This window comes from Orycteropus afer, unplaced genomic scaffold (genome assembly GCF_000298275.1).
Source record: "Orycteropus afer afer isolate SDZICR_OR568_19922 unplaced genomic scaffold, OryAfe1.0 scaffold00016, whole genome shotgun sequence".
In the NCBI taxonomy this organism is placed as follows: Eukaryota; Metazoa; Chordata; class Mammalia; order Tubulidentata; family Orycteropodidae; genus Orycteropus; species Orycteropus afer.
The window spans coordinates 18471800-18496796 of NW_006921603.1; the positions used below are offsets into that span (position 1 = coordinate 18471800).

General features: G+C 37.4%; 1 protein-coding gene across 1 annotated transcript in view; it reads left to right on the plus strand.

Annotated features, from left to right (window-relative positions):
* The first annotated feature begins 14451 nt into the window (after window positions 1-14451).
* Window positions 14452-24997, plus strand: part of PDE4B (phosphodiesterase 4B) — a 674506-nt gene continuing 663960 nt past the window's right edge. Inside the window, exon 1 of the mRNA XM_007959243.2 lies at window positions 14452-14687. Within this exon, the coding sequence (XP_007957434.1) occupies window positions 14452-14687 (236 nt within the window). The remainder of the gene's footprint in view (window positions 14688-24997) is intronic.

Sequence of the window (24997 nt, forward strand, 5' to 3'; positions counted from 1 at the left end):
ATACCATTTTGGTTTCAGGATATAACATAATTGGAGTTGATTGATTTTTAGACACATCTAGTTGTTTCTCATTTTTCTTTTACAATGCAGTATAGTGGATTAAAGCATGAGTTTTGAAGACCAATAGTTTTGTGTTCAAGTCCCTACTAATTGTGTGATCTTAGGTAACACAACTTAACATAATTGAGTTTCTTTATCTGTAAGTATAAAGTATATACTTGAAGGGGGTATGATGAGGTTACTTTGTGTTAATAATGCATGTAAAACTGCCTAGTACATAGCAAGCTCTCAATAAATACTAGTTACTACATCATATCCCTCCACTCCCTCTATTTTCTCCTGTTTTCTCCACCCCTCAACCTATTACCATTGTGTATGTCAGAGATTAATTCAGCCTCCAAAACCAAAACCAAACGCACTGCCTTACAGTGGATTCAGACTTGTAGCAACCCTGTAGGGCAGAGTACACTGCCCTATAGGGTTTCCAAGGTGGTAAATCTTTAAGGAAGCAGACTACCACATTTTTCCCCTGTGGAGTAGCTGGTAGTTTCAAACCACTGACCTCTCAATTAGCAGCTAAGTGCTTAACCCCTGTGCTATCAAGGATGTTACTAATTCAGCCTTTTAAAAAAAAAAAAAAAATTAAAAATGCTTTCTAATGTGTATTACATAAAGAATATTTTAAAGAGCTGTGTTATTTAGGTGGAAAAAGGAAAGCATTAGAGTGGATATATTTGAAGGGATGTCATGTAATTCATCCACTGTAATTCTAGGTTGCAGAACTAGAATGGGTGGACATAATTGGGAGTCAAACTTTGGTACAATTGAAGGAAAACTATTTGTCATTTACTATTAAAACTGGTCAAACCCACCAGCCATTCCTTGGAAGGAAGGTGGGGCAATCTACTTCTGTAGTGATACTGCCCCGGCAACCCAAGGAGGGGTCGCTATGAGTCAGATCTGACTCCATGGCAGTGAATTTGTTTTTTCTGGTTTTTGGTTAAAACTGGAAGCAGTACTCTTTGAATTCTAATTAGAATTTGAGGAAAGATAAAACAAGAGGCTTGTTTGTATGTTTGCACTTATTGGCATATGTCACTGGATAGACATCTACATCTCTCCTGTATTTAATAAAATCATAGTAGGTTGAGTTATGATGAAGGAATAGGGACTCACAGAGCAAGGGTGCTTAACTAATACTAGTTGAATAAATGAATAGATTCTCTTGATACCTGTTCATAAATTTTTTATAACAATCATTTACTCATTTAGCACACACAAAACATTTTATATATGTGTGTCACAGTTCTAGATAAAAAGGTCAACACATAAGGAATAAATTGTGGCCTTTACTCTCCAAGAGCATAGAATGTTCCATGAGGTACATTCATACAGTAAAACAATTATGAGGTTGATGCTAAAACTTTCTCATTTAGCCTATTACCATATTAATGAAGGTTTATGATGCATAGAAAATAAAGATTCACTACATTAAAAAGAAAATTGAAAATAAGTTTGTGTGAAAAAGTTGATCAAGGCATACCTATAATAAAAATTACAGTTTGTTTTAGAATTTTCCTTTTATATTTAGTTAAATATACACAAACTCAAGCATAAAACAAGCTGGCCAGTGAAAATGAGCACACATATTCTCTGTACATAGTATCTTCTCCCTCGGAAGGAAGGTTGGGCAATCTACTTCCATAGTGATACTGCCTCAGAAACCCAAGGAGGGGTCGCTATGATTAGGGGCCAACTTGATGGCACATTGCAACATAGCAAGTACCTACTCAGTAGATACATATGAAAAAATATATGACTTAGTAAAATTTTAGAAGGAGAGACAAAAAGATGAAGTCCATTTTAGACATCAGTGTTTTGAGGTATTCATGACACTGTAGTTGACAGTGGGCAAGAGGGACTGTTGCTTGGGAACGTGATCAGGATTGGAGATAGAGTCCCATAAGGGACTATGCATTACTGTGAGTCTCTAATTAGACAGAAATAAGCATCCAATCTGTTCCTCAGTTATACCACCGTTTGTGGCCCTGAGGACTAACTATACCAAGAGTGAGCTTTAGGAAATCACTCCAGATGGTCCAAGGTGTAGCCTCCACAGTGTAGATGTAAAGCAACAGTGAAGTAAGCAATGTAAACCTTGAAGAAGTGAGTTCAATAAAGTAGAGTGGTTGTAAGTTATGAAATCAATTTGAAAGTTCAAGATTTTATAACTGATCATATCCTAGTCTGAATCTAGGTAAATGGAGTAGTCTCACTCTATTCTGTCTCTACCACTAAATACAGCTTTAAATCTTGGACAGAATGCATGGAACAGCTATGTGAGAACTCAAAATTAAATGATAACAAGTAGCTTGGGGAACAAGTTGCCGTTGTGTGGTTGGCAAAGAACGCTGAAAGTACCATGGACTGCTGAAAGGACTAAGAAATCTGTCCTGGTCGAAATGCAGCCAGAATACTCCTGGGAAGCAAGAACAGCCAGACTTCATCTCACCTACTTTGGTTGTGTTGTCAGAAGGAATCATTCCCTGGAGAAGGATATCGTGCTTGGTAAAGTGGAGGGTCAATGAAAAAGGGGAAGGCCCACAATGAGATTGATTGACACAGAGGCTGCAACAAAGGGCTCAGGTATAGGAAAGATCACGAGGATAGCACAGGACCAGGAACTATTTCATTCTATTGTACATAAGGTTGCTATGAGTCAGAGATGACTCAACAGCACCTAACAACAACAACAAGCTTGGGGAAGAATACTTGCCAAAAAAAAAAAAAAAAAATCCAATTAGATAATAGGCAAAAAATCTTGAACAGGCACTTCACTAAAGAGGATATATGGATGGCAAACAAGCACATGACAAGATGATCAACATTCGCTACCACTGGGGAAGTGTAAACTAAAACTACTCAGAGATACCACTGCACATCTATTCAAATAGCTAAAAAGAATACTGACAGTAGCAAGTATGGTCAAGTATGTCTGGAACTCTTATATATTGCTAGTGGAAATGCATAAAGACACAACCATTCTGGAAAATTGTTTGACATTTTCTTATGAAGTTGAAAGTACACTTACCATTTGGCCCAACAGCCTCACTCCTGGTATTTATTCTAGTGAAATAACACAGATGTTCACACAAAAACCTGCTGTAAACATGGATGTTTATAGCAGCTCCATTTACAATTGCCCCAAACCAGAAACAGTCTAAATACCCTTCTGTGAGTGAACCAATAAACAGACTGTGGTATATCCATGCACTGCAATACTATTTGACAATAAAAATGAAGGAATTATTCATAAATGTCTTGGAAAAACTTCTGAATGAAAGAGGTTAGTCTTAAAAGGTTAAATACTGTGTAATTCCATCTGTATTACATCATATGATATTATTGAAAAGATAAAAACATAGTGATAGGAAACAGATCAGAGAGTGCCAAGAATAAGAGATGGTGGAGAGTATGACTATGAAAGTATTGCAAAAGAGAATTTTCTAGGGTGATGGAACTGCTTGGTATCCTGATTGTGGTAGTTGTTACCTGAATCTATGTTGTTGTTGTTGTTGTTAAGTGCTGTGGAGTCGGCCCGACTCATAGCAACCCCTCCTTGGGTTTCCGAGGCAGTATCACTACGGAAGTAGATTGCCCAACCTTCCTTCTAAGGAGTGGCTGGTGGGTTTGAACCTCTAGCCTTCTGGTTAGCAGTCAAGTGCCTTAGGCACTATGCTACCAGAGCTCCTATCTATACATATGTTAAATTCCATAGAACTGTATACAAGAAAAGGTCACTCTTATTGTATTATAAATTAAAAGACAAAACAAAAGGGACAAAGCAACCGAGGGAAATTTCAAAAAAAAAAAAAAATAGATTCTGTTTAAGTCTTTACCACAAAGCTCAGCATGCTTAAAAATAAAATGTCTTATCTTTTGTTTTACATATACTAATATTGCACCATTTCAATGATATAAAGTATTTTTACAAAATGAAATTTGAGTTACTTCTTAATTCTAGAACTTCATAGCCAGTGTTGGGAGAAAAAATTCCATTTCCTTCATTATAAGCCAAGTCATCATCATTAATGTTAACTACATTTTAAAAATTTCTGTTATGTTCAGATTTAAAATTAACAGGATATGTCATAATGGGAGCTCTGGTGGCATAGTGCTTAAGGCATTTGACTGCTAACCAGAAGGCTGGTGGTTCAAATCCACCAGCTACTTCTCGGAAAGAAGGTTGGACAATCTACTTCTGTAGTGATACCACCTTGGAAATGTCATAATAGGCAAACCTTGAAAATACATATGCTGATTTTCCTCTATCCCTCTATTATAGCAATATTTTCCATATTGATATGAATTCTATACCCTTTTTAGATTCATGATATTAAAATATTACTTTAGAAAAGTGTTGTTGCTCTAAAATAACTTGTAACTGTATGCTTAAACATGAAATGGATCCCTTAGTATTATTCTCAATTAGCAATGGAGTAGAATTTGATTTAATTTTCATCTGCATCATACTCTCTGTGATTTCTGTAGTATCACAGTTAACTGGACTTACATGCATAATTATCACATTTTGCATTTTTAGCTCTGCAGATTAAAAAAAAAATTCTTACGTACTTCACAGATAACTACAGACGTAGTGCAAAAGAAGAAAAAAATAATAAAAAGCTCATTTTAGAGAAAGAGGCTTTCCCAAATATGCTTCTGTTTTTATCATATATATCCCCAATATTCTATTCATTTGAAATCACCCTTTTGAGTCAATTTGCTAACAGGTTAGTATTATCTTTGGGAATTGGAGTACTCTCTTTTAATGTAGTTTTTAAAACACCTACCATGGGAATAATTTCTTTTCTTGCATTTAGGTGACTGACTCATCCTTCCTTATATTTCTTGATGTTAACAGTGACCTAGGAAACAAAGAGAGGAGCCTCTTTAGTATTTTTATCTGGGTACTCTGCCTTCACAGAATGTGTCTTGTGAAAGAAGCACCTAATTACTCTGCCAAAACCGGAAAGCATTGTGAGAAGAGAGCCTAGCAAGTCTATTGCATCCAATATACTGCTTCATGTATAGACCTTACAATACATTGCTATTCTGCTTTAGCACTGCAGTGAGGATGTGAATAACAATTACAACAATAACAATTTTTTATGACAACAAAGAAATGATAGTCAAAACAGTAAACTTAGCCAAGGTGCTGTGATTTAGAAAGTTCAATTTGGAATCCTTTTTAAGTTCAAGTACAAGAAGTTAGGATATTAACTGGCCTAGCTTTCAAGACAGTGAGAGAAACTGAGAGCTGAGTATGGGACATGGTAATTTGGACCACCAACTCTAATTTTTAATTTCTAATTTTAATCAGTAAACATTAATTAGAATGCAAAGTCAGCATCTGGAGATACAAAGTTGAATGAAATAGGTTATGTTCTTGGGGAGCTCATAGGTAGTCAAAGAGACAAATGAAAATGTGCCCTACTATATATGCAACCAAAGAAAGGTGATACCACAGAATGTGGAAATTATTGAACAATATCATTAATATCACACACAAGTAAGATCTTACTGAAAATAACTCAAAAACGGTTGCAGCAGTATATTGACAGAGAACTTGCAGAGGTGCAAGCTGGATTCAGAAGAGGACGTGGAACAAGGGATGTCATAGCTGTTGTCAGATGGATCTTGGCTCAAGACAAAGGATACCTGAAAGATGTTTACCTGTGCTTTATTGACTATGCAAAGGCATTTGATTGTGTGGATCATGACAAATTGTGAATAACATTGAGAAGACTGGGAATTCCTGAACACTTGATTTCAGTCATGAGGAACCTGTACCTTGACCAGGAGGCTGTCATTTGAACGGAACAAGGGGACACTGTATGGTTTAAAATCAGGAAGGGAGTGTGTCAGGGTTGTATCCTTTCTCCATACTTATTCAATCTATATGCTGAGCAAATAATCCAAGAAGCTGGACTATATGAAGAAAAATGTGGCATCAGGATTGGAGGAAGAATCATTAACAGCTTGCGATATGCTGATGATACAACTTTGCTTGCTGAAAGTGAGGATGACTTGAGGCACTTACTGATGAAGATTGAGGAACACAGTCTGCAGTATGGATTACATCTCAAATAAAGAAAACAAAAATCCTCACAACTAGACCAATAAGCAGCATCACAATAAATGGAGAAAAGATTGAGGTTGTCAAAGAATTCACGTTGCTTGGTTCTACAATCGATGCCAATGGAAGCAGCAGTCAGAACATTAGACAGCATGTAGCACTGGGCAGGTCAGCTGCAAAGGAATTGTTTCAAGTGCTGAGGAGCAAGGATGTCTCCTTGAAGACTAAGGTGCGCCTGACACAGGCCATTATATTTCCAGTTGCCTCATATGCATGTGAGAGCTGGACAATGAATAAGGAATACGAAGAAGAGTTGATGCTTTTGAGTTGTGGTGCTGGCGAAGAATGCTGAAGGTACTATGGACTGCCAAAAGAACTAACAGCTCTGTCCTGGAGGAAGTGCAGCCAAGATGCTCCTTGGAAACAAGGATGGCCAGACTTTGTCTCACCTACTTTGGTCATGTTGTCAGAGTGGACCATTCCCTGGAGAAGGATGTCATGCTTGGTAAGGTGGAGGGTCGACGAAAGAGAGGAAAGCCTTCGACGAGATGGATTGACACGGTGGCTGCGACAATGGGCTCAAGTATAGCAAGGATCATGGAGCTGGGGCGGGATCGGGCAGTATTTCGTTCTGCTGTGCATGGGGTCGCTATGAGTCAGAAACGACTCGATGGCACCTAACAATAAGAACATATATGCAACATTCTGAGGGATGAACCCAAACCAAAAAACCCCACTGCCATCAAGTCGATTCCGATTCACAGCAACACTTACTGGGTTCCCAAGACAGCAAATCTTTATGAAAGTATGCTGGCCTGATAGAGCCTGGTGGAACCACTGAGACTATAGCCCCTAGCTGCCTTTCAGGTCTGGAATTGAACCTACACCTGTGGCTTCCAGACAGACAAAAAACAAGCATATGAGTTGAACATTTACCTGAGGTAGATACACTCCTTGGAGAGAACAATCATGGGAGAAAGAAGAGCTGTTTATACACAGGGAGACAGCTCAGTGGGCAGGAGTGCATGGAGAGATGGACAGAGGGAAGAGGTAATTATCAGGAGGAAGTGGGAGGGGAGCTGTTGCATTGTGGTTAATTATAGTCTATGTCATGAGACAAAGTGTATGTGAACTCCTGTATGGAAAGTGTATTTGCTCTGTAAATTTTCACCCAAATCATACACACACACACACACACACACACAATATTTATGGAAGTAGATTGCCCCTTCTTCTTTCCATTGAGTGGCTGGTGGGTTTGAACCACCAACCTTCTGTTTAGCAGTCAGATACCTTAGGCACTATGCTACCAGAGCTTCTTATAGGGATGGACCCAGTACTAGTGAAATACAGATGGGATGAAACATCTGACTCTGTCTATGGGAGTTAGAAAAGATTTCATTGAAGACTTCCCATTTTTATGTAGCCTTAAAGGATGTGACTTAGTATTCTAGGTAAAGAAAATAGAGGAATAACACCCCAGGCAGTGAAAACTGAATGTGAGGGTACATATAACTTTGAAAGAGTTACTACTTAATGCTACTATACACTTGCTCTAATTTGAGAGAGGTGGTTTATTTTATTACTTTCTTAACCTCTCCTACATGGAGGAGATCCTTATTCATTCAACAGATATTTATTGTGCTGCTACCTACTGTGTGGCAAATTCTATTCTGTGAGTTGGGATTATAGGAATGAACAAAGCAAAGTCTTTTCCCTCATGAAATTTATATTCTAGAGGTGGTACACAGATGATAAAAAAGTAAATAAGTAAAGTATATACTATATTAAATGTTAACAAATACTACAAGAAAAAATTAAAGCAAATGCAAGAGATTGAAGATTTACAATGGGTGATTGGTGGAGAGTTCATCAAGCAAGTGATATTTTGGTAAACCCTGGAATAAGATGATGGAATAAACTGCATATATCTGGAGGGAAAGGAACTTTGTATAATATGTTCAACAGAAAGGAGGCTAATGTGCCTGGTGTAGAGTGAGTAAAGAGGACAGGAGGAAGAGATGAAGTCAGAGAAGTTTGCAGATGGGCCTGGATACTCATGCAGGGCTTGAGTGTGATGGGGAGTTCATGAATGGCTTTGAGTGGACAATTCTTTCTTAACTAGGACCATCATCAAGAACCATATAATGCTTTGTCCAAAGCTAGAGTACAAACTTCCCACCTCCTCCCTAGGATTCAGGTAATGTTGTCAGGTACCACAGGTTAAACCTGATCTTTCTGGAGTGTTCATTTTACTCATGATGAGTAATGAAATGGTATCATATGGATAAAAGTGAAGCATTCATATCATCTTACAAAAGTAACATACTAGATATCTTCAGACAAAAGGACATTTAGTACTTACAAAGATCTAATTTTAGATACATAATTAGACCACCCTGGAAGCATACCATTCTCTGTTCTGTACCATTAGGTGTCTTATGGTAGGAAAAAGCTTAGAAAGGCTTGCTGTAATATAATAAAACAGACACAGTAGATAGCATAAGAAGACTTGGGCTGGATTATTGGTTCAGTTCTTTAAAAGCTATGCATTTTTGTCTTTCTGTTATCATCTAGAAATGGCAACATATGGTACATTCTGTCTACAAATATCATTAAGCATCTACTCTGTGCCAGACTCTGTTCCACATTCTAGAAATGCAGTTTTGAGCAGGCTCAACCCAGCTCTGAAGGAGCTTCTAGTCTACCACTGTGGGAAAGTCAAACAAGAAATTTCAACAGTAATTGTCTGCTATGTTTATAACAGGACCAAGTGATATAATTTATGAGAAACAATTATCAAAATATCTGACACACAGTAGATATGCAGTAAATATACGGGAAATCTTTACAATCTCTTAGTTCTTAAGGAGGAGCTCTGGTGGCACTGTGGTTAAGACATTGAGCTGCTAACCAAACTGTCAGCAGTTTGAAACCACCAGCCACTCCACAAGAGAAATATGTGGCAGTCTGCTTCTGTAAATATTTACAGCCCTAGAAATCTTATGGGGCAATTCTCCTCTGTCCTATAGGGTTGCTATGAGTCGGAGTCAACTCGATGGCAGTAGATGATCATTAAGAGTTGTCAGTTAGTTGTTCTTTTCCAAGACAGGTAGATAACTGTGTTTACTCAATTGCAGGTGACCACTTCTTCAATTGTGTTAGAATATGTAATGATGTAACTCAGAAGTTATCTAATGATGCAATTTGGCAGGTATGTAATGATGTAGTTATCCTTCATTTTGTGATCTGATGTAGTCATCCTACTTGTTCATATACTGCCAGTTTTCACATAACAACCTGGTCTTTGGAACCTAACCATGTTGATAGGTAAGCAGTGGGGGTGTTTAAAATAGAGACATAGCTATAATTGAAATTTTAAAATAATTCCCAAGGACAACCATGTGTATACTAATAAACTGATAAATTACTCATTTCTCTCTTTGAAATGTTAGGGTTAAGGATTATATATGGACAGGAAGGTTGCCACTTAGGTTCATTAGCAGCTTCCTAGGCACTCAAAGGGGCACATAAACTCTATTTTTTTTTTTTTTTTGGCTTTTTGTCCTGTTTTCCTATGTCTATCAATAACAGTGTTCTTCTTTGATGAAATATGAGATAATGTGTCATCCTCATTTACTACACCACTGTTTACTCTTTCTTAAATATCATCTCTTGTTTCTCACCTTTGAGATGCATCTTTGTTTTCAACATTTAGAACAGTGTCTAGTTTTTCTTTGGCATGTTAACCCTGAGAAACAAACTTGAGTGTGTTTATCTCTAAACATGCATTTTGTTTTCTCAGAGATAAGTAACTCAAATTTTAACATAGTCTGATTATCTGTTAAGTTTTGTATTTCACTTAGCTGTCTTTGACATTCCAAACTTTTTTAAGAGTCAGCAGAGTTACCAGGAGCTCTGGTGCCTTAGTGCCTAAAGGCATTTGACTGCTAACCAGAAGGCTGGTGGTTCACCAGCCACTCCTCGGAAGGAAGACTGGGGAATCTACTTCCAGAGAGACACCGCCTTGGAAACCCAAGGAGGTTCACTATGAGTCGGACTTCACAGCAGTGAGAGTTTTTAATTATGGCTATATGAAAGTTAGGAGCTCTGGTAGCATAGTGCCTAAGGCATTTGACTGCTAACCAGAAGGCTGGCGGTTCAAACCCACCAGTCACTCCGCTGAAGGAAGATGGGGCAATCTACTTCCGTAGTGATGCTGCCTCGGAAACCCAAGGAGGGGTTGCTATGAGTCGGGTCTGACTCCACGCACACAACAACAACAACAATATGAAAGTTATGGCTATATGAAGTAAGCAGACTTCATGTATTTAGGAGAATAATATTTTTTAGGATGATTCTCAAAATCCCTTTAATTGGAGCAGTGGCTGTCTTAGTAGGTAAAGTGAAAAGAATAAAGTGAAATGTCACATGTCACATACATTGAGAGAGACTTGGAAAGTAATAGCTATTGCACCATTATACTGCTCAGTGTCAGATTACCCAATAAGAAAAGAAAACATGGGCTTATTTGTGCTTACTTATTAATCTAGTGAAAAATTTCTCATTTTTTATACCACATCAAAAATTCTACTTATAGATAAAGCTGGCACTTGTCTCTCTCCCAACCCCATAGCACCTTCCTAGAGAATTAAAGCCTCTTTTCAAATTTATAATCTCTGACAAGGATTATTAAATATGTAATGAAACTCATGTGAAATTGTTCACTGTAAAGTAGCAACTAAGCACAAGTAAGCCTCTGCTTACCTTGCTTATTGGATAATCCTCTCCTGATATTGCTTTAGGTATATTTATGTCAACATTTTCTAATCTTAATCTCAGTTTTACATACAGCTAAATCTGGATTTTTGTGAAATTTGCCATACATTTGAGGGGAAAAATATCCTTAAAATGTGTCCCATATTTCAGGAGACTTAAAAAGTGAATATGAGGAAGAAAGATCTTTAGTGACTTCAAATTGATATTTCATATTTTGCAAATAAGTACTCTAAAAGGAAAATTTCAGTTTTGTTTTAATAATGCAGCAAATAATAGTTATCATTAACCATATTTCCTCCCATGATAGGTCCATGATATTTATATCTCATGATATGACATGCGGTTGTTATGTGCCATGGTGTCATCTCCGACTCATAGCGACCCCTCCTTGGGTTTCCAAGGCAGTATCTCTATGGAAGTAGATTGCCTGGTCTTCCTCCCACAGAGTGGTTGGTGGATTTGAACAGCCAGCCTTCTGGTTAGCAGGCAAGTGCCTTAGGCACTGCGTAACCAGAGCTCCCCATGATATGATAAGCATATCCTATAATGATATGAGGAGCTCTGGTAGCATAGTGCCTAAGGCACTTGACTGCTAACCAGACGGCTGGCGGTTCAAACCCACCAGCCACTCCTCGGAAGGAAGGTTGGGCAATCCTACTTCCGTAGTGATACTGCCTTGGAAACCCAAGGAGGGGTCGCTATGAGTTGGGGCCGACTCGACGGCATATAACAACAATAACATAATGATATGACTATTTGCTTAACCATCTTCTCATATGTTGTTGTTGTTGTGTGCCGTTGAGTCTGACCCTACTCATAGCGACCCCTCCTTGGATTTCTGAGGTGGTATCACTATGGAAGGAGATTGCCCCATCTTCCTTCCAAGGAGTGGCTGGTGGGTTTGAACCGCCAGCCTTCTGGTTAGCAGTCAAGTGCCTTAATCACTACGCTACCAGAGCTCCTATAGGGCAATTTAAACATTTTCCAATAAAAAAGGATGCACCAGGGCCTAGTTGGACAAAAATTACATTTCTGACCTCTCTGTATTGTATCATAAGGAGCTCTGGTGGCTCAGTAGTTAAGTGCTCAACTACTAACCAAAAGCTTTGTGTTTAAACTCACCAGCTTCTCCATGGGAGAAAGATGTGGCAGTCTTCTGTAAAGATTGTAGTCTTGGAAACCCTATGGAGAAGTTCTACTATGCCCGTAAGGATCACTATGAGTTAAAATTGACTCAATGGCAACAGGTTAATGGGTATCATATCATGGAACAACACTCAACTGGGAACCAGAAAACCTGGGTTTTCTAACATCAGCTACTAGTATGACTTTGGGCAAGTCACTTAATTTTTCTAGATCTGCTTCCAGTCTTTGAAATGAGCTGAATAATGTGCTTATGAGGATTCCCTCTAACTTTAGAATCCCATGCTTTTGATCTTGTTTTTAATATATATATATAGTTAATATTGAAATATTGATATAATTTCCAGGGTAGTTCCTGTAAACCTGTAGTTTAAATCCTTCCTAGTATGTTTGAGGGAGTTCTGGTGGTGTAGTGTCTAAGGCATTTGACTGCTAACCAGAAGGCTGGTGGTTCAAACCCACCAGCCACTCCTCAGAAGGAAAGTTGGGCAATCTACTTCCATAGTGATACCGCCTCAGAAACCCAAGGAGGGGTCGTTATGAGTCAAGGCTGACTCAACAGCACATACAAACAACAACAATGCGTAAGGCATTTGACTGCTAACCAGAAGGCTGGCGGTTCAATCCCACCAGCCACTCCTCAGAAGGAAGGTTGGACAATCTACTTCTGTAGTGATACCGCCTCAGAAACCCAAGGAGGGGTCGCTATGAGTCAGATCCGACTCAATGGCAAACACAACAACAACAGCAACAGTATGTTTGAACCTCCTCCCACAAGGGCTGGTGTAGGATCTACTTGCTCCTATAGGCAGGTTACCACATGTCTGCTCTCATTTAGCCCTTTCAGTATTTAGCACATTTTTAGCCAGAACATATGACATATAGGAATGATTTTACCCTATAGAAAATCATAAATTTGTACCTTTTCACTGAAGTCTTACTGTGAATCATCCTTTTTTTGCCACTCTCACTGATTATCCCTGGTTCTGCTGTGTCAAATTTGTGTGAGATCAGGCTGGTCCCACTTGCAATCATTGTTGGTACAGACTTTTCAAAACATCCAAAAACTTCAAGCACAACAATATTCTTCTTCTTTTTTTTAACTTTGGTGTGACTTTTAAAGTATAGAAGCTACATTCCAGTATATATGTAGATGAAATGTCAGTTTACAACTATCTGCTTTTGGGCTTTAAGATAATTCTTGGACTCCCTTGCCCATATATCCCACTTGCATGTGCTTGTGAACAAAGCCTTCCCTCTCCCCAGACACAGTTTCTTGTACACTTACCAGCACACCCCCAAACACATGCATACTGCTTGACTTTGGACTCCGCCCTCTAACTGGAAGAAACAATTTTCCCCTGATGTTACCCAATTCAGTTTGGGGTAGCTTTGGCTGTCAGAAGTGACTTTGCATCTAACATGGAGTGGCTGCTCTGGGCAACCCGTGAACAATGAGCTTAAACAGAAAGAATGAGGGTAATGCTTATTGGAATAAAGATTAGGCTTTAAATTCCTCGGGGGAATGAACCAAGTCCAATGTTTTCCTGTTAGCTGACATTTTTTATATTGATGCTGCTTTGGATCTTCTGGAGAAGGAAGGAGAAAAAAAAAAGAAACAGAAAAAACTTCAGCAAATCAGCCCTTTTATTGAGAAATGGAATTTGGAAGGCTGTTTTAGCTAGGCTTTTGGACAATCCCTGATTTAATTAGTTTTCACTGTGTTGGGGACAGGAGCCTCACAAATTTTATGAAAATCTGTGCAATGGAGGGTGCTGTTAAGGGGGAAACAGAGTGCAGTTGCTTAAATAATCCTGGGCCAATAAGCATTTGGTGGGTGGAGTTACTGTTGTGTGCATTTACAGAGCAAGATAATTCTGAATGAAGACTTTAAACATTACACATGCTGGATGGATTCCGGTGCTGCTCTTTGTTCAAACAAAACCAGTACCTAAGTGACTAGGTTTTGCTTACTATCCATTAGTGAATGCAACTTATTTGATAAGATTTTTTTTAATACATGTGAAATATTTATCAGAAGCCTTTATGAATATTTCATGAGTTGATATATTCAGCTGAATGAATTCAGTGAGTGTCAGTGTGTAGCTTGCAGACAAACCTCATCCACAAGGAGGCTACTGACATAGGAAGCACTTTGGCACATTTTCAGAGGCAAAGCCAGGCTGATAAAGCTCCTTGTGACAGTCCTGACTTGCCATTCTTCCAGTATGCTGCGCTTGCTCTAAGCAGCTCATACATTGGAGCCGCAGCTTCCCAAATTAAACTGCAAAGAGTTTGCAGACTTAACCAGCCTTCTAACCTGAAGCCGTGCCTCTGCTATGTTTGAGGATTTTGTTTCGGATGGTGAAAGCTAGCACTCCATACAAGACATGACAGCAAAAGATTCTTCAAAGGGACTTACTGCTTCTGAACCTGAGGTTTGCATAAAGACTTTCAAGGAGCAAATGCACTTAGAACTTGAGCTTCCGAGACTACAGGGAAACAGACCTACATCTCCTAAAATTTCTCCACGCAGTTCGCCCAGGAACTCACCATGCTTTTTCAGAAAGTTGCTAGTGAATAAAAGCATTCGGCAGCGTCGGCGCTTCACTGTGGCTCATACATGGTAAGATGGGACTTGGAACTATCTACAGTGCTTTTCAGATTATTGCATTAGCAGCAGCAATGTAGAAAATAGAAAATTTAAGTCTTGTTCATAACACATACCACAAGTGTGAAGTGAATGGTCAGCTGAAGAAAACATAATGCACTGTCTGCTAAATGCTCACTGTGCTACAAGATGTTTCCAGCTAAAATAAGCCTCTGACTGTATCAAGTCTTTAAAATTACTGCTTATAAAAAAATACACAGCTAATTTTAGTTATATTGAATAACAAAAAGAATTTTTAAAAGTCAGAGTTTTGTTTAATCTCTGTTGAAGTAATAGATGACTTGTTTGTTGCTTATGATTTTTTTTTTTTTTAAAGTATGTTTTGGTAAAAGAATGCAATGTTTCATCTTAGTTCTACTTTATTCCATAAGACAACATATAAGGTTAACTTAATGTATTGCACTCCTATGTTTATAGTGTATAAACCAGTGAGTTATTGACTTCTATCTTTACAATGGTAACTTAGAGAAAGAAAGAATTAAGTTCAGTGCCCACTCCTAAAATTGCATAGTTAACTACTTTTGTTTATGACTTCAAATTGTTGCTATCTTTAAGAGCTTTTTGTTTAAAAATAAGACTTAAAATTCATAGACATTTTAGGAATGCCAAGTAAATAAATTCAAAAATCCTCTTTAAAATTGCACTCCACACACCACCTTTCATATATATGTGTACAAGGAGTGCACATACAATAGGGTAGCCTCCTTAAGCCAGCATAATAATAAAATGTAAAGAAAAGCACAATAGAAATGAAATAAACTTTAGCTGTAAAAGTTAGATTACCAGGTATTCAAGTTTCTTGGAAGGAGCTATTTTCTTTCAGATCAAGATGCCCTCCAAAATTGGGTATCTATACCTATAGAGTGTATTTAATAGGAACCATAGCAATAAAGAGGACTGATAGATCTTAAAGACTGTTCTAATCCAGTGACTTGTGTTACTACATACCAGAGGAGCAACTTACATCATAAATTGAGGCTAACTGGCCTTTGAAAATTCATTTTTACTTGAATTCTATTTTCTACTTGTCAGAAGTGACTGTCTGTCTCATCTACTGCACAGTGGCTTGGCAAATCAAAGCTACCCCTTAAGCAGATGTAGTTGACCTTTGATGGAGCTACATGTTTAGCCAACACATATTTCACTTGGTTAAATGTGATGTGATTGTTCTTGTTCTCTCACACTGCATGGCTGTGCATATAATTGCTATGTTGGAGAATTTTTGGAGTATCTTCTTCATAAATTGAATCTTGATATTTACTTTTAATCTGCTGCTTGTACAATGTATAAAGCATGTGATTCACTTTTTTAAAACCTACCAATGGTGGCATTTGTAGAAGGAGAATGTTTATATATAAGCATGTACCCATTTCAAGTTCTCTTTCTTGTGCTTTACTCCATCCCCAATATGTGCATATTTTCATGTATTTTGCCAAGTAGCATAACTAAGTAGGGGAAGATATAGATAAGTTGTTAATTAGTTCTCATGAAAGGAATACATATTGAAACTATAGAATTAATTAACTAATGCATATATTAAATCAGTTTATTAACCATAGGGACATTTAATTTCAGTAAGCTCATTTTCAGATATTGTAAATCCACTTAAACCATAGTAATATTTTCACTGATGTACAAATTTGATTCTTGAATATATTAATGTGACCTTTCTTTTACTTAGAACAGATATTGAATGTACTAGGAACATCCACCTATGAATGTTTTTCTTTCAAGATACCCATATTTTAAAATGATTCGATCAAAGAACAAGTTTCACTCATGTATTATACAAATTTTCTTACAGCAGGTTGCAAAAAGAACAATTAAATGGCATTTAAGGTAATTTATGCTAATACAATCATCTTCTAGTTGAGTTAAAACAAAATTTTCCACAAATTGCCAAAATGAAAACACATGACTTTCATATAATTACCATAATATAGATTTAAATAATCCATTAATCATCAAATTCATAAAATAACTTTAGTTATGACTATGATTCATTTTCACCCTGTTTCTCTCCCAACTCACATACTCCCCTTCTTATGTTTCTTGGGAAAGCTTTATCACAGTCTGTTTTTTACTCTTTATTAAGTCTACATTTACATGAATTCCTTTTTTTTTTCTTCTAAATATAAGGTCAGCATTTTTCAAATTTATTTTAATGAAGTAAAATTATTTACTCTTTTTGCAAATAGACATATATCTTATGCATTTGAATGCCTTTTTGCAAATCTTAAAAATTACATGCTTCATTTTTCAAATGTCATATGAAATAGTTACATGAGGAAATAAGAACATAGTACTTTATTTTGTGTTTTTGCTTCTTCGTCATGATGAAATGTAACCAGCCTCTCATGATCAATGATTGGTATTTTCCAAGCATGCATTTAAGTTAGAAATTCCAAAATATGTACTTAGATGTCTCTAAAAACATGTTATTACTTTACAGTAGACAGTAAACTTCTTTTAAGAAGATTGGATTGTTTTCATTCCAGCGTTGAAATTAAAGTGATTTTCATGATGAAGCTAGACAATGCAGAGGATGCAGTTTATACCTAAACCCACTGATTTTTTTTTTTTATCTTAAGTTATTTGTAGATTCATATTTTGGACAGATAAACATACAGTTCTGGTTTTGAAAACCCAAGTAACTAAGTGTGGCATAAATGTTGGGGTCTGAAGATTTAAGAAATACTCATGAGCTTCTGACTTTGAAATTATTTTAAAAATATCTGAAGAAAAGCAGATATTCAATGTGTTGTTACTAATTAGAGTATTTATACAATCTTTAATATGGCAGGAATTTGAGTGATTATGTCATTGCTTCCTTTTACCCATGAGTAGGACCAGGGTTTCTCTTCCTTGACATATGGGAATCTTCTCTATTTTTAAGACTCTAGAAAAAAATAGAGTTAAACAACCTCACTTAAAACACAATTTCAATAATTCATAGTCCAGGTACTGGAAAATTCTTGCTATGATTAATGTATATATTTTATACAGGAAAGTATGTACTTTGTTTTTCTCCGCAGTGGATATTGAGAAAAGACTTATAGGAATTTGCAACAATCTGAAGATCATTATTAACTTGTCCCAGGTTTTTATTATTATTATTAATACCCACTCAAGACATATAACTGAGCATTGCTGTGAGGAAAAATGGAAAAAAAAAGTGATTCAACCACATATACTTCAATACCTACTATGCTTTAAGTTCACCACTGGGAATATTCACATACACTATCGAATTTAAATCTTATTTGGAATATGATAGTACTCCAATTTATGTTCCTTTCACTATAATATGTTGCAGATAAAAGTATTCTGAATTGCTTGAATTTTTGCAAATATTTCTACTTCATTAATGGTTATTTTGAATCTGAACCATTGTCCCAAACTGTTCTTTGAGATCTGGAACACAAAATGGACCCCTACTTATTGTTGGGGGATATGAAAAAATATAGATAAAACCATGCCATACATTGCCAAGTGTTGATAGAATGTTCAGCATTGCCACGGAGGGTCTGCTTGTACAGAGTGGACTAGGAAAACTGTTTCCAGAGTTCTTGGGTCAGCACATTGTTAATAACACTAATCAGAGGTGAAAACTCTCGATGCATAAGGTTATCCTACTTGGTTTATATGGCCTGCCTATTTTTGACTGGCTCTTGTCATACAATGTCCCCTTTTTCAGTCTTCTCCCCCTTGTACTACTATTCTGACTTTAACTATTAGTTCTCCTCCAGCTTCGTTGTTGTTGTTGTGTGCTGTCGAGTTGGACCTGACTCATAGAGACCCCTCCTTGGGTTTCTGAGGCAGTATCACTATGGAAGTAGATTGCCCCATCTTCCTTCCGAGGAGCGGCTGGTGGGTTTGAACCAACAGCCTTCTGGTTAGCAGTCAGGTGCCTTAGCACTATGCTACTGGAGCTCCCCCTCCAGCTTCAGAGGCACAATATTCTCTGAAGAAGGCTTCTGCTGGTGGTCTTGGATACATCCTGAGTATACTTCTCTACACCTTCCTGTAAAGCAAATAAGTTGATGAACTCTGCTCTCCATCTCATTGTCCATGCTTGCACAGGAACAATACTCTCTTAATTAACAAGTAAAAAAAAAAAAAAAAAAAAACTCCTGGCCAGGGAGTCAGATCTGACACAGAGAGACCCTTCCTTGGGTTTTCGAGGTGGTATCACTACAGAAGTAGATTGCCCAACAGTCCTTCTGAGGAGTGACTAGTGGCTGTGAGCTGCCAGCCTTCTGTTTAGCAGTCAAATGCCTTAGTTACTCCACCACCAGAATTCCTCATTAGCAATTAAACCAAAAAAAAAAAAAAAAAAAAACACACACACACTGCTGTCCAGTTGGACCCTACTCATAGCGACCCTTCTTTTGGTTTCCTAGGCGGTGTCACTACGAAAGTAGATTGCCCAACCTTCCTTCTGAGGAGTGGCTGGTGGCTTTGAACTGCCAGCAAGGACTTGTGTGTGAGTGTGTGTGTGTGAAGTATTTCTCCCTTTTCCCAAAGATACTTAGTACAACCCATAGCTTGCAAAAGGAACTCTGGTGGTGTAGTGCCTAAGGTATTTGACTGCTAACTAGAGGCTGGTGGTTCAAACGCACCAGCCACTCCTCAGAAGGAAGATTGGGCAATCTACTTCTGCAGTGATACAGCCTTGGAAACCCAAGGAGGAGTCACTATGTATCTAACAGACTCGACAGCAGTGAGTTTATAGCTTGGAACTCTTTTGTTTTAACATAGGTTCATTAATGAATACTCTTGTGCCCAATATTGGAATATGAAAATACATGCTTTCACTCCAAAGAACTTATATTTTACAAGACAAACCTGGAATAGCTGGAGAAGAGTGAAAGAAACCAATGAACGACCATTGGTCTCTGCTTATATGGAGCAAAAGAGAATGAAGGCAATGAATGGCTCAAAGAAGAAACTAATCTACAAAACTGATAGCCCACATGAACCACAGCCTCTCCTAACTTGAGACCAGAAGTACTAGATGGTGCTCAGCTATCATTACCAACCGTCCTGACTAGGGACATAATAGAAGGTCCTGAATAGAATGGAAGAAGAATGTAGAACAAACTTCAAATTTCTAAAAAAATCTAAACTTACTGGACCAATAGAGACTAGAGGAACTTCCAAGACTATTGCCCTAAGAAAACTGAACATGGAATTAGAGCTATTTCTACAGATCATCTTTCAGTCAAATAATAGACTGGGTTATAAAATAAACAGAATAATCTGTGAGTAATGTACTCCCTTAAACAGTGAACTATATGAGACTAAATGGTCAACATTTATCCAAAAGCAAAGGTGAGAAGACAAAGAGGGGAAGGGAAGCTGGATCAATGGAAACAGAACAAACAGAATGGAAATAATGAGAATGCTGACACATAGCAAAACTTGTAACCAATGGCATGGAGCAATTTGAATAAAATTGTTAAAGGGGAACTTAAACTGCTATGTAAACTTTTACCTGAAACACAATGAAATATTACTAAAAACAAAACAAAAAGAAACCAATAAATATAGTATATGCTTGACCTTTCTCTGAACTTAAATAAATGAATAAATAAATAGCTCTCTGCCATCAAGTTGGATCTGACTCATAGTGACCCCTCCTTAGGTTTCCGAGGTGGTATCTCTACATAAGTAGATTGCCCAATCTTCTATCCAAGGAGTGGCTGGTGGGTTTGAATTGCCAGCCTTCTGGTTAGCAGTCAAATGCTTTAGGCACTACACTACCAGAGCTCCCCTCTGAACTTTAGGCACACACATATATAGGCACACCTCGGAGATACTGCAGGTTCAGTTCCAGACCACCACAATAAAGCCAATATGGCTAAAAAGTGAGTCACAGGAAGTTTTTGGTTTCCCAGTGCATATAAAAGTTATGTTTACACTATTCTGTAGTCTATAAAGTGTGCAATGTTGTTATTGTTAAGTACCATCAAGTTGGCTCCCATTCATAACGACCCTATGTACAACAGAATGAAACAATGTCCTGTCCAGTAATATACCAGACAATGTTTCACTATTAATCATAAGGTTTTCTATGGCCAATTTTTTTCAGAAGTGGGTGTTCCTATCCTTCTTCTCACTCTGTCTTAGTTTGGAAACTCTGCTGAAACCTGTCCATCACTGGTGACCCTGCTGGTATTTGAAATACAAGTAGCATAGCTTCTAGCTTCACAGCAACACACAAGCCACCACAGTTTGACAAACTGACAGACATGTAGTGGAGTAAGTGTGCAATAGCATCATAAAAAAGTTTGAAATATCACGAGAATTACTGAAATGTGACACAGAGACACAGCATAAGCATATGCTGTTGGAAAAATGGTACCAATAGACTTGCTCGAAGCAGGGTTGCCACAAACCTTCAGTTTGTGAAAAAGCAGTATCTACAATGCAGTAAAGCAAAGTTCAGTAAAACAAGTTTGCCTATATTATGCAATTGAATCCTACTGTGCATCTGTGCCTTATATTATTCTTTGATTGCCTTGAATTCTTTCTTAGTAATATAGGAAATTCTTTGAGAAATGTCTGTGCCTTTATTGAGTGGACATTTGAACAAAAACATTTGTTGAGAGCCTATCTGTACCAGGCTCTTCTCTGGGCTTAGAAGATACCAAATGAGAGTGATAGAGCACCTGCCATCAGAGAACTCATATACTAGCTAGAAGATAAACTTATGCATTAATAATTGATAGTGAATGAATAATGCTATTGAAGAAGCATACTTAACTAGTGAGTACAGAAATATCTAACATTAGAGTGTAGGCCACTGTATTTGAGAAAGTTTAGAGAAGAGATGATATTTTTGTGTGGGTCTTGAAGAATGAACAGGAGTTTTCTAGAAGAGTGCACAGAAATGACAATTTTTTGGCAAACAACAGAATAATAAGGAAGTGTCATTAGCAAATAATGGTAGTACTAGCTCACATTTATTTAGCACTTACAGTCTGCCAGATATTGTTCTAAATGTATTTACTCATTGAATCTCATAAAAAACCCATGATGTGTATACTATTATTATTTTCATTTTATCAGAAAAAGAATGAAACATAGACAGGATATGTATGCAATTTGCCCAATGTAACATAGCAGTAGAAGTTGAGTTGAGACTTGACTCAGAGCCTGGGGAATAGTGAGCATAGTTCTCTGGAGCTATAGCCTATGGTACAACGTGGGAAAGATAGGAACTAAGATTGTAACAGTAGATTGGGGCCATGGTCAATGGTCAGGAAAAAGACTTGAGATGCCATTGTCATTGTTGAGTGCCACTGCAAGGTTGTGAGAAGGGGATTACCATAAATGGCCTTTGGAAAGATACTTTGCAGGCAGTGTGGAGAATGGATTGGAGGAGAAGGACAACAGAAGCAAAGAGAAAAGGAAGAAATGTGCATTTGAGAGATAATGACTTCTAATTATTTTGTGTATCCCATAATATAGACATTCTTTATGACTTAACAAATCAGTGTTTGTGGAAACTGGTAGAAAATATGTAAATTTTGTGTCTCTTTCATTTATTGCCTACAGTGTGGTACTAGGCATAGTACTAGTTGGAACAGTACTCCAGACACATCAAACACTCCTAACAAAGGTGCATGGGAGGATGGATGCATCCCAAAGAAACCCTTTGAGCTGAGTTGTAAATTATTAGTGATGTTCAGGGTTATGCTTTATGTGCAGACCTCAGGTGGGCTTTTTGGAGGAATTACCTCAGTCCACAATTTAAATTGAATACCAGTGGAAATCTTTGCCTCATATCCTGAGTCTTTGCTTTAATAAGGACACATTTTCTCAGTAATGCAAGTCCGTAAGTACTGTTTTTCCAGTCTTTTAATGGCCTCAAATCTTCAATATATTGATTTTTAAAAAATATTTACTACTAAAATTGTTTTGTAAAGTAATTGTAAGAACCTCCAGGACACATGCCAGAAAGTGACCTAGCAGGCCTGCCTGCTGCCTATTAAAGACTAAACTCTTTTTGTGAAATCCCATTTCTTTTTCATTTTCCATTCCTCCCACTCTTGCTGTCTCCATTTTTCTCCTTGGGTGTTTATAGTGCTTCCTTCTCCATCATTGTCATGAACACCAGCATTGTGCTAGGTGCTTATCATATTTTACTGGCCTTTATGTGACTTGATCCCAGGATACCACTGACCTCATCCACTGTCCAGCCTTATTAGCCTCCCTGTTCAACAAACCAAGCATGATTCCACCTCTGGGCTTTGCACTTGGTGTTTCTTCTGCCCGTAAGACTCATGCCTAAATGTGGATATGGTGAACTATCTTAGGCTTCTACTCAAGTCTCACTTGCTAAAGATGCCTTTCCTGGCATCCTTGTCACTTTTACTTTTTAGCTCCTAACTTTATTTTATTTTCCTTTTCAGCATATGTCATTAATTGAAAATAGATTATAGATACACTAGCTTGTTACATTTTCTTTAATGTCTGTCATCCCCACTAAATTGCAAGAGGTAAAGGATTTTGTGTTGTTCTCTATATCCCTGGTATTTAAACAAAGGCTGGCAATGAATAAATATTTGTTGAAAAAAATAAGAATGAATGAATGAATTTCCCATATTCTACTCTTTATTCTTAGAGCCATTTTCCTTTTGCCTTAGATAAAGGAGGAGGAGAGCAAGATTAGTTGATGGGGTCTATGGACATCCTTCATCCGTCTGCCTCTTAGTAGCTGTGATCCCTTTCTTCAAGTAGGACTACTCTATCTTCTTGTTTTGCGTTCCCTGATATTGCAGATATAGGTTTAATTAGAATATCTCACTAGAGGCAAAGTGTTTTCCACGGTACCCTGTTTAATTAAGCCACCGTGTACAAATCATACTACCTAGTCTGTAGTGTTGTTAAGTAAATATTTGACTGTAGCCCTGGACAATTATTTATTTGATTATTCTTCATGTGTCAAACAGCACATTTGGTGTTTCAGTCCAGGAAAGCTCTTCATAGCTCTCATTACCTTACTCAGTGGAAGTACAATTCATTGTTTCACCTTTAAAATGTTTACATATAGTACATTAGAATGTTTGATTATCTGTTTTTCCACTGATACAATGTTTAAAAAATTAACACTATCAGAAGCTACAGCAATTTGAGCCTTTTATAGGATTTCCCCAGGGAACTTGAAAGTAAGAGCCCGTGACTTGCAGAGTGAAGAAATTGTGAATTAATAATGTTTGTACTCCAGAAAAAGCATACCGCCTTCACCAGGGGTGCACATTTTCACTTGGTTCTGTCTTGTTTTACCTGAACTGGGAGGTTGAGGATTACTGTCATTCTTAGCAATGTATTTGACACAGTTGTGTTTGAATCCCACTGTGTACTTTAAGGGTTTCTTTTCTTTTTCTCTTAATAATTTGTTGACCTTCTCAGATTGGTTCTTGCTAGAACAAAGGCATTTTCTCTTTGAGGGAAATAAGAGCTACGTCTTCTCAAGGCCTTTTATGAAATAGAACACCTGTGACCCAGTGCTCTCTGACAGAGACAGCTTGCTTTCCTCTTCCTAACTACATTCCTTAAAACTCAGACTTATTTAAAAATAATGCATATTGGAAATGAAAGTGTGGGAGTTAGTGTGGTTTCAGGGAGAGCTGTTTACAAATTGTATTTTTTTGAGCTTCAATGTCCTGAGAATCATTTTGGGGATTCCTTTTAAAAATAGGATGATGATGATCTGTGTGTTGTGCGGGGTCCAAACAAAACACCATAGGCTTAGAGAACTTTGGAGAGTTCTCACAGATTTCATAACCTTCAAGTGCCTGAAAATCATAAATTTCAGAGATGAATGAATGAAGAGAAAATACATATTTCGTGCAGCTGTGCTTGATAGTCACAGAAATTTCCTAATAGTTTATAAGCATTAAAATTATATGCATCTAAGATGTCCACAGATGGAAGAAAGATAAATGCAGTGGGAAGATGTATCTGTGGGTCAAGGAGAGGTCCCTGGAAGATAAGGGGTTTGGTGGCGAGTAATGAGCAGAAAATAGATTTATTTTACTTGTTCTAACTTTTATGTTTTAAAAAGTCAAATCTACCAAAAAAATCAAAAGTTGAAAGAATAACATAATGGGCACCCATTAACATTATGTAGATTTACAATTTTTAATATATTGCCACATTTGCTTTATCACTTTTCTCCATATATTAAAGATATGTGAATATAACAGAAAAACAATAGAGAAAATGAGCAAAATAAAAAAAAAATTTGGTTATTT